The following is a 16,154-nucleotide window of genomic DNA, read 5'->3' as shown; positions in this document are numbered from 1 at the left end:
AGAAAATAGTCCATTGTTGGGATAGCTGGGGTCCTTCACAAACTTCCGGTTCTTGATCCAGCACTGGTTGTAGTAGATTGTCTGGAGGTCAGGAAACAGCAGGTCAGAAAGTCTGAATGATATACTCAGCTGAATTCACTACTCTCTGAAGAGCCCGTCTTTCCTGCTTGGTGCAATTCATGTCTTCTGAGTGGTGGATTTCAGACTCTGCTATGGGAATTCATTAATTGTTTATTGCTTGTTAATTGTTTATTGCTTGTTCATTTATGATTTCAGACTTGCAGCTTGCAAGGTTCCACATGGGTCAAGGGCTTACTTTAATGTAGGAAGGTTCCTCTGAAAACTGTAAGTGTGGCTGAGCCTTGTTAAATTACATTGTGTCTGCATGCTATTCAAGCTTGCTGAACTCCTGTTGCTGTACAAGATCTGATTTTAAGAACTTTACAGTACAGAAGAATAATATTGACTAAATAGTCTTATTAACAGGGGGAAATGTGATTTTTTTTTTGTGTGTGTGTTTTTTCCAGTGTTTACTGTTTTATGCTATGTGTTCTGGATATTATAGATATTAAGATTAAGATTCAGTTTATTGTCATAGCTCAGTACAAGGCAACAAAATGCAGTCTTCACATATCCCAGCTTCTTTAAAAGCTGGGGTCAGAGTGCAGGGTCAGCCAGTGTACACTGCCCCTGGAGCTGACAGCAGAATGATTCAAACAAACAACCCTCCAACTGGTTGCCCAAAACCCACTAGGCTACCACTGTTACCGAACATATAAATATCTGTGTATGCGTGTAATAATAAAACACAACTGAAGATGAAAACTCATTGTAGGGTAACTTTAATGAGTACTTTGTAGACCATATGTATTCTTCAGGTTTTGTCTGTTTTTGCATATATACTGAGATCACATTTTATTCTCTTTTAAAACCAAAAATACTGTGCATAAATAATTTTATAAAGCTCCACAGAAACTTTTAAACAACCAAAGATTTTTTGTGATCGTAACACAACATTGTTACTGATGCCACAATTTACTTTCTTCTTACCTTTTGGCTATGTAATTTATTCTAACATTCCTAGCATTATGAGGAAAAACAAAAACTTAAGGACAGACATGGTCACTCTAAAAGCATCTCATTGTACCTTTTGTTTTATTCTTTTAAAACAGTAGCATGCATGCATATGTGAGTGTGTGTAGATTTGTCTGTGTGTTCACTTTATCTCTGAACAAAATATGGTCTGATCTTCATGCTGATGGCCTTGAGGGAATACCATGAGCCCTTCCAGTTCATCCACACTATACCATCGTCTGTTCCATGTTTGGCCATGTGTTTTGTATAGGAGCCCCCCCAGTAGTATCGGCCATTAGGATTGGCCGAGTGGCATGAATTGTACCACCAACCACCACCATCCTCTTTTGAACATTGCTTTGAAGGATCACCAGGAACCCTATATAAACAAAAATTGAGATATATCAGTGTTTGTTTTGACATACACACTTCACTCTTGTGAAGATGTGGATTATGTCTCCATAAATATATTTCTGTATTCCCAGGACATTATGTAAAGCAAGCAGTGCTCACCATCTGTCATTGTCTCTGTCAAAGGTGCTGAACATCATGCCATTATGGATAGTCATGGTGCGATTTTCACCTTGGAGCTCTGTTGCCCCTTCCAACAGTGTGTTTCCAGCTGTCCCTGAGTACTTGCCCACAGCCAGGATGTAATTTGTGGACTCCCCTTGCACGGTGAACTGCTGATACTGTACCTTTGTCTTAACACCTGTCCAGTCTTGCATCTCAATCAGGATTTCAGTAGGGCCCATCTTGGTGAGCTGACTGATACGGTCATTACCCAGCCAGTACTCACCTAAAGAGCAAAGCAGAAGTGAAACTTAATGAAATATGGAGGGGAAAAAGTGATGTATAATAACGCAGACATTTACAAATTTAGCAAATGAACTGCTGGTAAACTGAAAGATTGAGCAAACTAAATCATGCAGTAGTGTTGTGTCTGCCACTGGCCAATGATAGAGCAAGGAGGGCACAGCTAGAACTCCCAGAATGCCATGCACCTCCAAGCTGACTGTAAAGTAGTTGAAAATGTTTTCAACAGTTGATCCAGGTAATGTGTGTGTGCATGTGTTTATTTTAGGTAGTTGTGCCCTTTTTGGTTAAATTGGTGTTTGGCAATGTATTACCCTCCTTATGTGTGTGTGTCTCTTTTAGATAGCTATCTCCAGTTTCCCTATTAGTTCAATCCTTGTTTGCTTGGGTCAGTTGTATGTCAGCCTTGTTAAAGGCTTTGTTGTTAAAAACAAAGTTTATTTCTGAAGTAGGAATGTCTTCTACCTAGTTTTCTCTGCTATAGTATGATGCTTAACAGACTATGACTTTACAAGTTTACAATCACCTTACCAGGAGTGTTGCAGTGACCTTTCCCCTTATCAAAGGCAATGTTTCCAAAACCTCTCTTGTATTCATCCCAGCGCCTGCCAAAGTCCACGCTACCATCCAGACGACTCTGAATAAGCAGCCAGCCTGGGAAAAAGGAATGGTTAGGAACCTACATCTTTTCAACTCTCCTAGAGAATACTTTTACAATAGACAGTGCGAGTTATATTATGTATGACTATGTATGTGACAAATAAACCAAACTTGAAACTTGAAACTTGAAAAATATATGGTGCTCATTTGGTGCCAGTGATTAGCTGCAATGCCAAATGCATAAACCGCAAATCTAACAACTGGAGGTGTTTTCTTAAAGCTCTTTGAGTTTTCCTCTGTTCTAATGCACTCTGTATAAAGGCATCCGCAAAGACAACAAAAGCACAAGCACCTCCTCTTTCGGTCTCCTGATCACAGTAGATCTTGTATGGCGGCTGTGAGCTTTCTGGCCGCACCAGGTACATCTCTGATGTGGTGCCTCCTTTGCGGATGATGTCCTCACAGTCTTTCCCGGACACCACAGGAATAGGGCAGGAGACTGTACACGGCTCTGCGCATTTGTCTTTCTGAGCCGCTATGGCTTTTTCTAGCCGCTGGATCTTGTCTCTGATTTTTTCCAGTACAGACTGAAGAATTTTAATATTCTGAGGAAATGTGATGTCTACAGTCTCCTTTACAAAGACATGCTGAGTCTCTAGGTCATTTGTGTACTGATTAGACAGCTGGTCATTACCTAAGGGTGTAGAGAAAAGGTTCACATGTATGTCTATGTCCAAAGGAAATGGACCAAACTTCCAGATCATTATGGACTTCATCTGACATAAGGATAATTAATAATTGGTTTTACATAAAACCAAACATTAATAAATTGGTAAAAAAAATATGCAAATTGTTGGTAATTCATTTTGAACCAATATAGTATGTGTAATCATGGAACTTTTAACTGCTGCTTTTATTAACTTGAATAGCCTTTAAGTTGGCTTTGGAGAAAGGCGCTTCACATTCATACATGAACTCAACATTAAAAGGAAAGAACTATTTGGACCGAGTTTATAATAATATTTAATATTTACAACTGATCGACCTTCTAATTTAATGCTAACATACTCTTGTGTGAGTTCATGTCTAATTCTGATGTGCTCTTACCACTGCTTATTCTCTGTCTCTCTGTGACCTCTGCAGTCATGTCCACCACATATCTGAAGACAGAGTTTGAGGTGTGGGACAGAGACTCCACGTCTTTCTTCAGCTGAGCCACGGTGGGCTTAACACTCCGCTCCTGTTTCTGCAGAGCTACTTTCAGCTCACAGCCTGTAGGGCACAGCACCCCCTACAGGGAGAACAACAAGAAGTCAAACCAGTATGAACAGTGGTCACTGACCTTCCACCAATCCCATTCCACTAACCACATCTTCACAATACTTTGTTTTAGATGGATATAGTGTGTTGGTTTGCTGATCTCATGACCAGGGTTTGGTGAATTATATACGATAGGAAAAGGTAGAAAAGTTGTGGTTGTATTAAATTTACATTGGAAGTATTAACATGTCAGTGTAATCTTGTGTAACAAATACTGTTTTTATTGGATTTATAAGTTTCATTATGTCAATGTAATCTTGTGTAAGGGACTTGGCAAGCAGTGTTCCAATGAAAATATATCCTTTAATAAGAAACTCTTAAGGAAGCTTATCCTACATTCCTCAAGGGACTCTGTAACTGGATTAGGTATAATTAGCAGTCATATTAACTGGTCACTTTACAATAGATTAGGCAGTATCTCCTTCAATAATAAGAAAAGTAGGACCATTAAATGTTTATAGTATAGTTTTTATAGTATACTTAATCTTTTTGCTAAGGGGCAGCATTGACCTGTCTATCACCATAAGTACATAAATACCGCTGATTTGACCAACTTGAATTTGTGAATCAGACAAGGCCAAACAAATGAACAAAATGTCCTTTTGCATAAATGTGAGTTTGTGTATCTATTTGGTACTCATATTTAATTGTTAGACTGGAACATAGCCTTTACCATTGACTCTGAAGCGTGGGTGCATCCACCACTGTCTGGCTGCTCCTCTGGTTCCTCTTGAGCACCTCTCAATGGGGTGTCAGTTGGTCGTGCTGAATAACGGCTGCCTCCACTAATTGGGGGTGGAGCCACAACAGGTATGTAAATCTCACGGCCCCTGGAAACAGGTCGATGACCTCGGGGATCTACGTCTTCTTTGGGCTAAAGAAGACAATCACCAAAGTCTTTTAGAGGGTCTGAGTTTGCAAAGTGTTGGACAGTCCGTGAACATTCTTTGTGAGTATATTTTGTAGTTAAATCCCTTTTTAAATTAGGACATTTCTGTTTCTTGGAGGTTTACAGCACTGTGCTCAATTCTGAGCCTTCATGTTTTCTTTTGAATTTCAAACACTACTATACCAGTTACTCTAACATTTACCATGACCTTCCTCATAAGAACTTTAGAACTGTTGAATTACTCATTACAGTCTTTAATTTAATTTTATTTTGATCACAGGTCCCAAGGAAAAAAAGAAGACTTACCGGTAGTGTTTTTGACTCCTGCAACAGAGAGAGAACAGGTCAAATAACTGCTTTTTTATTCAGACCATACAGAAATGGGAAAATAAATACATGTGAATCCACATACCGAATTGTAATCATCATAATCCTGAGTGAGCGCTCCACTCACACATAGACAGAGCAATAGGAGGAACTTCATTCTGGAAAGCAAGGCACTCAGACACTGACTGTGGCCCCACTTATTCTTAGTACATCCCTCAGTACTACACTTCCTGCATTTATATCCCATGGCCCCCTCCAAACCTCCCACATGTTAATCCTGCACTGTTATAGGATTGACTGAAGGGCATGTTGGGTATTCATTAACTCAAGAGATCTTAGTATCAGCAAACACTTAGAGAATCATTTTTGGGAAATGTGGCAACATAGATGTTCTATGTTGCAAGTTGAAAGCAGCACAATTATGCACATTGACTAATTTGTAATAATTTGAATTGTACATTCAGAGGGAAAACAGTGAGGGAACCTGCAGTGGTGTGAAAAATATTAATTATTCTGCTCATTTTATGCTAAACAGAGACTACTTTGCTGCATTATCAAGTTGCAAATGACATAACTTTAACTACTTTGTTAAGCAAAAATGTATTTCATTTTTATACATTTTAAAATAATTAATAGGCAAAACAAGAACTTTGTTTGCAAGCTGTAATAATCAAATTGGACAGAATTTTAGTGACATTTTTATCTATCACTGATATATATATTATATTTCCCTTTTTTTAGGAATTTTGTTACATATAATAATAATAATAATAATAATAATAATAATAATAATAATAATAATCGAGTCTGTTGGTCTTTGCCAAAATGGAGCCTATACAAGAAAAAATGCTATAAAACATTTAGCTGTATGATTTTTTGTTTTAGGAAAATTCCTAAAGCTCAAAGTGTCATGCTCCAATGTTTGCGCAAGTGTGGCCGGTCATGGCTGACGGATGTTATTTAGGTGTTAATACCAGAAAAGAATGTACTTTAGTGATATGCAAAATATTTAATGATATGCAAATGATACTTTAATGATATACAAATTCATTTGGAATTAGGTTCACCAGAATTGTCTAGTGCAAACGTGTGCATGCAGACACCATTATTGGTGGGTACAAAGTGTACACTTTGTTTTTCTCCTTGATTCTTAGTCTAAGGTGTGGGTGGTAAATGGTTGAACCTTTATCGGATGAACACAGTGACCACACAAAACACACTGAATCACTTGCTGAATCATCAGTTTGATGCCATTTCTCAGTATAGAGTACCATGAGATGGCAGAACACAAGCAGCGGTTTTAGATGAACTACAGCACCAGCTACATATCAAAGATCAAATAAAACAGAATTCAACCAGCACAGTTCTGATTGTTTATAATTAATGTTGAGTACTCATAAACTTGGAATAATCCACTTCTGAATCATTTTAAATCTGCGCACATTGTTTTCATACTTTCAGTTTTTTTTTTGTTGTTTTTTTACAGTTCTGCAGTTAGCATGTAATATGATATTCTCAGATGTATCGGACAAAGCTAATCTTGTTGGTTCATTGCTTGGTGCTTGAAATTGTTAAAATGCCATATGCCACAAAAAAAACATAAACAGTGGTTTATTCATCATGTCACACAACATGGGAAACAAAATGAATCTTTTGATGTTGCTAAACCAATGACTTTTACAGTAGTGTGTATGGTAAGGTTTTTAAAAGCAGTCTCCTTGTCTGTGCAGATGATCTGTATAAACTCTCTCAAGATCTAGACAAGTCTATAAAAGCTATGATCCATGATTTAAACCATAGTAGCTACAAATAAAAGGAAATGCAGTGTTCTCCTGCGGTTCAGAGATCACGAACTCACTCCTAACTCACAGTGATGGGCTTATAAATAAAACTCAAGGGCATACACAGAATCCAAGGTCATTACTGGAATGTCTGAGGCATTTGTGTTAATAGGTTAAAAGCAAGGAGCCATGAACAAAAGAGCTTACTGAGACTTTCTTACAGTACTCCTCAAACCACTGCTTGAAGGATTATTTTGATTACCACTAAAATGTTAGCCATTCTCCAGCCCACACCTAGTCAAACACATACTCATACTCATACTCAATCACCCACAAAACACACGTCTCTATCACCCATCCAATCAGACACCTCCAACCTGTCTAACCAGCCCTTCTACCAATCGTCCACTTATTGATCATCACATACACCTGCACCTTGGTACACTCAAGTTATTTAAGCACACAGGTGGCTCCAGTCTTTCCTAAGTATGCATGTCTAGCAAGTCCAAAGAACTCAAGTATGTCTTGTCCCTTCATTCAAACTGTCACAGGGACATATTTTGCACAGTAGTACAACCTATATCTATGTAAAAAAGTTTAAATTATTTGGATGTGCTACATGGATTTAAGTAGGCCTCAAATGTTAATACATGCCTTAAAAATAAATTGAGCAAATATTGATTTATTTGGTTCATGACCACAAAGTAACCTTGGTAAATGAAAGAAGGAAAGACAGTCAAATAGTCTGCAATGCCAGTTTTCTTAAAATTTCATTGCACTTCAGAGCTACTTTCCTAAATAGTGCAATATCAAATCAAATGTATTTTTATAGCACTTTTTACAACAGATGTTGTCACAAAGCAGCTTTACAAATGTCCAAGTCCAAGCCCCCAGTAAGCAAGCCAAGGGCAACAGTGGCAAAGAAAAACTCCCTAGAGCATGAGGAAGAAACCTTGACAAGAACCAAAACTCAAAGGGGGGGGACCCATCCTCCTCTGGCCGACAATGGTCACCACAATAATAACAATTTTAAGAGAAAAATAAATGAAAAAACAAGCAATTCGTATCTAGTCTAACTTTCCAGAGGTCCTAGTCTTGTCCCGAAGGTGCACATGTGTCTGTGACCCATCCCTCAAGAGAACGTCCATTAAGGGCAGAAGTAGTTGGCTGTGGTAGAGGTGTGATGGGCTACAACAGGGCACATCAGAGGGTGGTAGGAGTAGCCATGGCAGGTGCCACGGGTTGAGGCTCAGTAACATCATGACATCATGGGTAGGTGTTCCTCTGCAGAAAGAGAGACTAGATTAGGCATGTCCAGGGATGACTATGTATAAATTAGGGAACTATAATGTGCAATGATGGACTCCGGTAGATCTAGCTATGGGAGCACAGCTAAAAGGAAAGAGCCAGAAGGAAACATATGCATGAGGGCACCCTGGAACATCAGCACTCCGCTATGCTCAGTCAACAAACTTGAGTGACAAAAGAAAGGTGAACATCATAACATCCAAATTTACCATAAATCTTAATGCCCATGGACCCCCAGATTTACAATTTTACCTAATCTACACCCTTACCTAATATCAATAGCAACATATGAAGGCATTCCCAGGATGGGGATAGAAAGGAAATTGAACTTTATTTCCACTTGAGTGGACCTCAGAGGGAGGAAACTCAATGACTGCAGATATGTTACACTGATATCAAACACTAAGATGTAGATTTATGGCCTTTTAGCTACAGTCTTGTGTAAAACTGTTGAAGTTGACTTTATGTAGTTGCACAAGATTTCATTTTTTGTTACGTGGATTATGAAATCCTGAACTGACCCAGGCCACAGCTTTCAATCTTCTAAGCTCTTATTACACTTTACTAAATGTAGTATGTACAATATTTATATATATGAATCAGAATATCCAGTATATTAAGTCCACTTATCTCATAGATCATAGATGCATTGTGCAGATGTACATTCACAGGCTATAATACATCAGCAAATTAGCAACACTGAAACACTTTTGTACTGGTATGAGTGGATTATTTATTTTGAAAAGACACAATGAATGAAATTCAGTTGAAAATATGTACTGTATTTTGTGAAAATGTGCAATGTTGTGCAAATACATTTTTAACTTTAATGAAATAAAGAAGAGAGCAACCTATAGGTGACAAAGAATGTCATATCATCATGAAAAACATAAACTGCACAATGTCGACACATTTCTTAATAAAGATGCTTCCTTATTTTGTACCATGAAACAGCATGAATTCATTTGACGTTTCAGCTATGAAGATATGGAGACATAGCGATAAATACTCCAAATGACCTGAAATATGTCAGACATTTTTATTTGGGGTTAGTAGCCATGTTTTACTAACTGGAAATATTCTGTATAAACAAACCCAATCCAAATATCTCACGATGGCAAATTAAATTCAGCCAATAAGTTAGGAAAAGCAAAGTGGTTTGCCATAAAAAAATAGCCAACAATGGTCAGAAATGGACCATCACTGAAGACCTGGAATATGAATAGCACAAACCATTCTGGAGAGAGGCAGAATTTGAACTCGAATGAATTCATACATCAGAACTGATTGTCCTTCACCACCTATATTTCACCCATGGATAAATACATGGCATTCACTGATTTAGCACTTCATAGCACATATTCAGAGATCATTCAAAAGACTCACAGTGATGAAAATATCCTAGCATAGTGAATACAAATGATGAAACAATTTGTAATATTTAGGATTTTGCTTCTCATCTCCATAAAGAAAATGTTTGTGTCTGTTCATTTATGGCAAGGGATTAACAATAAAATGATGAAGAGCAACAGCTCTCTAACTGCCAAAGTCTGGCTATTTTTGGATGATTGACCATTCTCAATTCCACAGTAACATGTATATGTGTAAAAACTCCAGCAACCCTGTTGATAACTCATAGAGTCATACCTGAACAATACCAACAACCATGCCACAAGCATTGCTGAGTTTCTGATGATTTCAGACTGAAGAGACTTCAGACTGCCCTCCAAGGTACTGCGGACCTTCTACACCTGCACTATCGAGAGCATCCTTACGGGGAACATCACAGTCTGGTTTGGGAACAGCACCAAGCAGGACAGACAACCATTCTAAACGGTGGTGCGTTCAGCAGAGTGCATCACTCATATGGAACTTCCTGACCTGCAGACCATCTATTACAAGCAGTGCCAGATCAAGGCCAGGAGGATTGTGAAGGACCCCACCCATCCCAACAATAGGCTCTTCTCTCTGTTGAGGTCAGGGAAGCGCTTTCGCTCCCTGAAGACCAAGACAGAGAGACTGAAGAGGAGCTTCTTCCCACAGGCCATTCAGGCCCTGAATCAGGGAAACTGATAAACTGTGGGGACCACCACCACCATGTAACTGTAAATATGTCAATTGTAAGCTGGAACTGTACATTGTGTACATACATATCCATATATACATTGTACATTGTGTATATAAACATATTATACATATATTGTACATACATTGTTAATTTATTTTGTATATATATAGATATATATTTCCCTATACACCCCTGTTTTTTTCCTCAGTTTGGACAGAGCACTCTCAAACCATTTCACTGCGAGTTATACTGTGTATGACTATGTATGTGACAAATAAACAAATAATCCAGATTGATATCCAGTCAGAGACGGTTCTGTGGCCAGATATTAAGCAGTGGTAAAAGGTGTGGTGGGTGGATAACAACATGACAACATATACCAATAATTACAATTATCATACAAATGTATATAATGCACCTTTAAGATAAGTGCATCTATTAAAGGAGTTGTTGACAGTAAGCGTAAGACAGCTTTTCTAATAGTGGCCAGTAATGGTATTTCAGTGTTAATGATTTGCTTAGAGCCAATTCATATTCGCTCGTGTAGTGGTCTTGTGGTCAGAAACGAACCAGTGATGAACAAAGCAGAAGGTTGTTGACAAATTATGAGCAGCGACAGAGAGGTTGTAATGTGTAATTATACCCTCTTAAGACAGGTTATAGCATGTTATTATACCCTTATAAGACAGATATACACAATGAAGAGAGGCAATGTAATCATAACAAAGGGGGTGGTGAGTGTACAAACACAATATATTCTTGACTAGACTGTCGGCTGCACTTCAGTGGAACTGCAACAGCTTGTGGTCAGATATAAAACCTAGTGAAGGAGCCCATTGGACCACAGACTACATGTAGGCACTGGATGCCCAAGAGTGGCGCAGCAGGTCACTGCCAGTACACCTACCACACATGACAAAAAGCAATGTAAAGCGTCAGTGAAAACAATCAACTTGGTTTCTGTTTTTAATATACATCATTGTTAATTTGGCTGCTTTAGCCAAATTACTCCAATCTGCACCTCGGCTGATTCTCTCATAATTTGTATGTATATCAAACTTTAAATGAGATGAAGAGCTGTAACATGGTGCTGGTATTGACCAGAACACTGGCCACACCCTACTAAACTAAGAGGTAGAAAGGAGAGGAAGTTAAAAAAAAAATGGTGTCAAATTTGACCAATGTTGCTAACAACTTTCAGCCATACCAAAATATTTACCTTATATGGAGTGAAATGCTTTCAAGATTTTTTTAACTGCTGCATTGTGTTACTGGCTATATAGTTTCAAGTGAATGCCCGGGTATAAAAGGAGGTTCCTTATTTCAGCTGGTAAACCTTTTCACCAAAGGAGCAGGAATACTCACTTGCTGTGTTATTGACTGTGGCTACCCTGGTATGATTTTTTATAATACATGCATTGAACTGTATTTTCACAGTACTCCTGCATTATTTGTACCAAACCAAAGCAGTATTCTTGTAATTATACATTATATCTGTGTATTTTTAAAGGTTTTACCCAAAATGCAGTTTTTCATGGTTTTTGTCCTCATTATCTTGGCTCTGAATGGATATGAAACAGGTAAATTCATGAAACATACTGAAAAAACATACTGGGCTGTTGCTTATGCTAATAATTTCATTTTAATTGCTTTCGTGTTGCTACAGTTAGAATTGAAAGAAAGTGCCCCAGCGATTGGGAGAAATTTGGAAAATACTGCTATAAATACATAGCTGAGTCCAAGCCATGGGCTGAGGCCGAGGTATCTGCTCTTTAATTCACATCTGTCAGCACCCAATTTACATAGCAAGCAAACTTCATACACACTTCTCAGTGTTTTCTTTTTATTTCATCAGCAAAACTGCCTGTCCTTGGGGGGCAACCTTGCATCTGTGCACAACAAAGAAACGCACAATTTCCTCCAGAACTATGTGAAAAGTAAGGCTGGAAAGTATGACCGTACCTGGATCGGCCTTCACGACGCACCTCAGGTAACTGACTGACCTCCTTTAAACTGACAACCTTCCTTGACAACCTTCCTTGTCAAAGGAAATGGATTTGGTTGTTGTTGAATAGAGTAAAAATAATGATTAAAAATAATGACAATGAATAATGAAAGCCTGAAAACACAAACTGAATCTTGTGTTGATGTAACACTTAGAGCATAGTTATATTGTTCTTAAGTGCAATGTAATAACAATTACTACATGTTTTTTTGGACTTTATTTATAACTACAATTAAACTAGGTCTGCAGATTAAGGTATGGGTAAAAAAGGAAATAAATAAATAAACAAGATAAATATTTTACACAAGTACATAAAATGGACCATTCCAGAGAATTGTTCCCGCCAATGCTAAATCCAAAATACTTTTCTGCCAGCTCAGTAAAATCAGGGTCAAAGGTGAAATACTTTTTACCATAAAATAATTTATGAAATCAATTATTACATTTACTGCATTTATTACAATAATTCATTAGATATATTACAAGACAAGATTTTTAAATTATTTTTTCTGTTGTTTTTTTTTTTTCAAGGATTTTATTTGGTTTTGGAGTGATGGTACCAAGTTTGACTTTGATGCATGGCATTCTGGAGAGCCAAACAACGGAGGATGGACAGAGAAATGTGTTGAAATGAACTTTGGAGGTAAACCCACAAGTCCCCCATTTTTTTAAATGATACACAGTGCTCATACACACTCACCATTATTAAGAACTGCAGAACACACTACTGTCATTATTAAGAGTGAAGAATGCACACAGAAAGAACATACTCTTGTCATTACTTGTCACTACTAAGAGCTGGAGAAATATGTAGGAATTAATTATGGAGGTAAACCCACAAGTCACCCACTTAACCCTTCAGCCTAAACACTCAGAAACCAAATTTTTCCACAAAAAATGTTTTCTATCATGTATGAAATGATGCTCTTTGCAATGATTATGCCTATGATTAATAGATTTTTGAAATTCTCTAGATGAACACCTGTGGAATGATGACCGCTGTAGTTATGGCCATTACTCTGTGTGTCAAAAACAAGCAAAGATTCAGTTTCCCCCCATGGCAAAATAACTGTCATCCTGTCGTCAAAACTGTAATCACAAAAAAATGCATTTGACAAACAACTTTTCTTGCATTAGAAAAAAAAAAACTTTTAATAAAGCTTTGTTTTCATGAATTTCAAATAATATCAGTTTCATGACTTGCTGTTTGCACCTAAAATAGGTAAAAATAGCTAAAACCTTATTTAAAAAAACAATATGCTTATTGGTCATTAATGTTAAGTTGTCAGTGGTTGTCAGCACACTAAACTATTGCTAGCCAACTGACTATACGTTTGTTATCTGCTTTCCGATCCTTATATGTAGCTAGTTTGTATGACACATTCTGTTCCATTAGATTTGATCATCAGTAACAGATATGGAAACGTATGGAAACTGATTTACAGATATGAAAAGTGTGAACAAATGCTCACCTTAAAGCCTGAACACTATTAACAACCCACTTCTAAGATTTAACCTGTTCTGTTTACTGCATAATAACAGTAGTAAATGAGTTGAAAAAATACTTCAAATGTAACAAAGCATAAATGATAAATAATGGTCTTGTAAATAGTGGTGAAAAATAAATCAACTGCACTTCACTAACGATTAACCTTTTGGCTTATGTGATCCATCACCTACGGCATCAGTGTGACAAATGTAAATCTTTGTTTTATGTTAGCTTTTCTGTTAGCTGATGGCTAGCCTGTACATGGAAAGTTCACGAGACACTTCAGTTCACACAAGGAAACAAGTGCATAATATAACATATAGCTAAGACCCATTTCGGAGCATCTGAATATGAGAACTGCTAGAACTACTCATCATTTTGAACATAAACTGGAGGACCAGGGTTTTTCTATACCCTTAAAGTGTGATTGCTAAGTGTGTGAAGACCATATAAAAGCAGAGGAAGGCTTGTGTTCTCACAAAGCGTATTCCAAATGCAAATCTTTTAGTATTTTACGCCATCTTCTGGTATTACACACACATGTTTTGAAAAACGTTTGTTATTTCCTTTTTGATGTGATTCTGATTCCAGACTTTGGAATTCATGAATGAATAAACCCTAGTACTTCAACAGTGACTGATCCTGCCTGACTGAGTTAGGGGTCAATTCATCTTCTGAGAAATATTAGCCTGTTTTTCTTGGATAAAGTCTTAAATAATTTAAGCTGTTTCATTTTCCACAGCTGGCAAATAAAGTCTGCTTCTGTTAGCACTGTATTTCATTCCATTATCACCTCTCTAGTTTCCTCCACCTCAAGAACAACTCAAAATCCACACTTGTGTGTGAATGTGTGTATGTTATCCTGATTCTTTACAGTTCCACATTTGTCTTTTCTTAATATCTCTTGATAGGTTTATGTTGTTACAAACAATTGTTTAGTCATTTATATTCATAATGGTTATATCATGATGGCTGTGACAAAGGAATTATATTTCGCACAAATTGCTTGGTTAGACCAGTTGGATGGTGTTGTCATGGTTTCCATCAACATGGAGAAATGCTTAATCATCAGAAGGCTGCTCCCTCACCACCCGTTTGTCACACATTGCTAAATGAATGGTGCAGAGTGATGTAGCAGACTAAGGATTTGTGTTCATGCAAAATATATGCAAAATATTTCATTATATTGCAATATTGAATGTTCAGAATGATGAATCTAATGTACTCATTGACAAATTAGGTGAATGAAGCTAATTAACTAATTCAAAAGCTTGAGACTCACAGTCATTGGAAACATATACTTGAGTATTGTATGGAAATGAACAAACAGTTTGCAATGTTTCATATTTTGTTTCTGATCCCTTTAATGCCCATAGAGAAAATATTGCTGCCTGTTGTTCTACGCTGAAGGATTAACAATCAAAACCTGAAGGGCATTTGTGTACTACAGGTCAAAACACAGGTTTTGTTAAAATACACATGAATATTAAAAAAAATAAAATAAGGAAATACATTTTTAAGACAGTAATATGTGTATTAACACAGAGCAATAAGGTTTCAACTAACCAATTCTTGGTTTTTAATGTTTTTTTGCTTAATTTGTTTCTTAAATTCTCAGTTATTTTTGCTTTGCACTTAAATCACTCATGCTCATCAAAATATGTTCCTTTAGCTTTGACAGCCTGACATATCCGAGGTGCGTCAGGATGTTTCAGCAGATATTTTCTGCTGCTATGGCATTCTGAGCCTTTAGAATTTATTTTGTGCTTGTTTGACAGACATTCTTTTCTCTCTGAGCGTTTCAGCACACCCCCTGATTGGTGAAACTGGTGACACTCAGGGAAAGGTCATTTTCTCTAATACATCTTGCTGTTCTTTTCTATCTAGATGTTCTGAGGTGAATTTATGGTATGCTTTGGATCATTGTCTTGTAGCTTTAGTAGTACCTTACTTCTGTTCACTGTTCCCAGTTTGGTTATACATTGTTTCCATCCATCCTTTTGACATGTTTAATTTCATATTAAACACACAGCATGCATGCGTGTTTAATATGAAATCATCGAATGGGCTCCATGCAGCCTTTTCTCTCTTAATGCGCTGATCGTTCGAACCTGTGACATATTACTATTTGGCACGTCTTCATTGGGCTGTTATGTCTTCCACTGAGTACTCCTTTGTGCATTGTCCTCCAGTTGTTATAGACAGAGACAGAGGGCAGTGATGGTACCAGGCTGTTCACACACATGTGGGCCAGCTCACTCTACACAAGATTCACAAGAACAGAGAATCTGTAAAGAGGGCTATTCTACAGTAGATTCAGACTTCTGTCTTTGTATAAAATTTCATAGAACTTTCTGTAATACATAAACACAGTACAATATATAAACATAGTACTTTCTGTAATACATAAAAAAGGTTTGTGATTAAACCCATGCAGCTAGTCAGTGGAATGATGTAGAACAGCAAGCTCCTGCAGT

The 16,154-nt window shown here is 37.3% G+C and overlaps 2 protein-coding genes across 3 annotated transcripts; one reads left to right on the top strand and one right to left on the bottom strand.

Moving 5' to 3' along the window:
- Window positions 1-775: 775 nt before the first annotated feature.
- On the bottom strand, window positions 776-5,243 carry fgb (fibrinogen beta chain). Of its 2 annotated transcripts, none has more exons than XM_027006169.2 (8): window positions 5,112-5,217; window positions 5,006-5,023; window positions 4,484-4,595; window positions 3,598-3,781; window positions 2,843-3,184; window positions 2,422-2,544; window positions 1,588-1,873; window positions 776-1,453 (listed from the first exon to the last, which is right to left on the bottom strand). In XM_027006169.2, exons 1-8 carry the CDS (start codon window positions 5,126-5,128, stop codon window positions 1,222-1,224), a joined length of 1,314 nt encoding a protein of 437 aa, XP_026861970.2. In that variant the 5' UTR covers window positions 5,129-5,217; the 3' UTR covers window positions 776-1,221. The 2 variants fall into 2 exon arrangements, with proteins under 2 accessions (XP_026861970.2, XP_026861969.2); XM_027006168.2 differs by having other exon boundaries at window positions 777-1,453; window positions 4,484-4,684; window positions 5,112-5,243.
- A 6,243-nt stretch (window positions 5,244-11,486) lies between these two features.
- On the top strand, window positions 11,487-13,373 carry si:dkeyp-75b4.10 (ladderlectin). Its single transcript, XM_027006158.2, has 6 exons — window positions 11,487-11,577; window positions 11,694-11,763; window positions 11,850-11,944; window positions 12,039-12,173; window positions 12,720-12,831; window positions 13,163-13,373. The coding sequence occupies exons 2-6, from the start codon at window positions 11,706-11,708 to the stop codon at window positions 13,255-13,257; spliced, it is 495 nt and encodes a 164-aa protein (XP_026861959.2). The 5' UTR covers window positions 11,487-11,577; window positions 11,694-11,705; the 3' UTR covers window positions 13,258-13,373.
- Window positions 13,374-16,154: the final 2,781 nt, after the last annotated feature.

Source organism: Electrophorus electricus, chromosome 16 (assembly GCF_013358815.1).
Source record: "Electrophorus electricus isolate fEleEle1 chromosome 16, fEleEle1.pri, whole genome shotgun sequence".
NCBI lineage: Eukaryota > Metazoa > Chordata > Actinopteri > Gymnotiformes > Gymnotidae > Electrophorus > Electrophorus electricus.
Note: the sequence above shows the minus strand (reverse complement) of the source record. Positions and strands in the feature narration are given on the sequence as shown.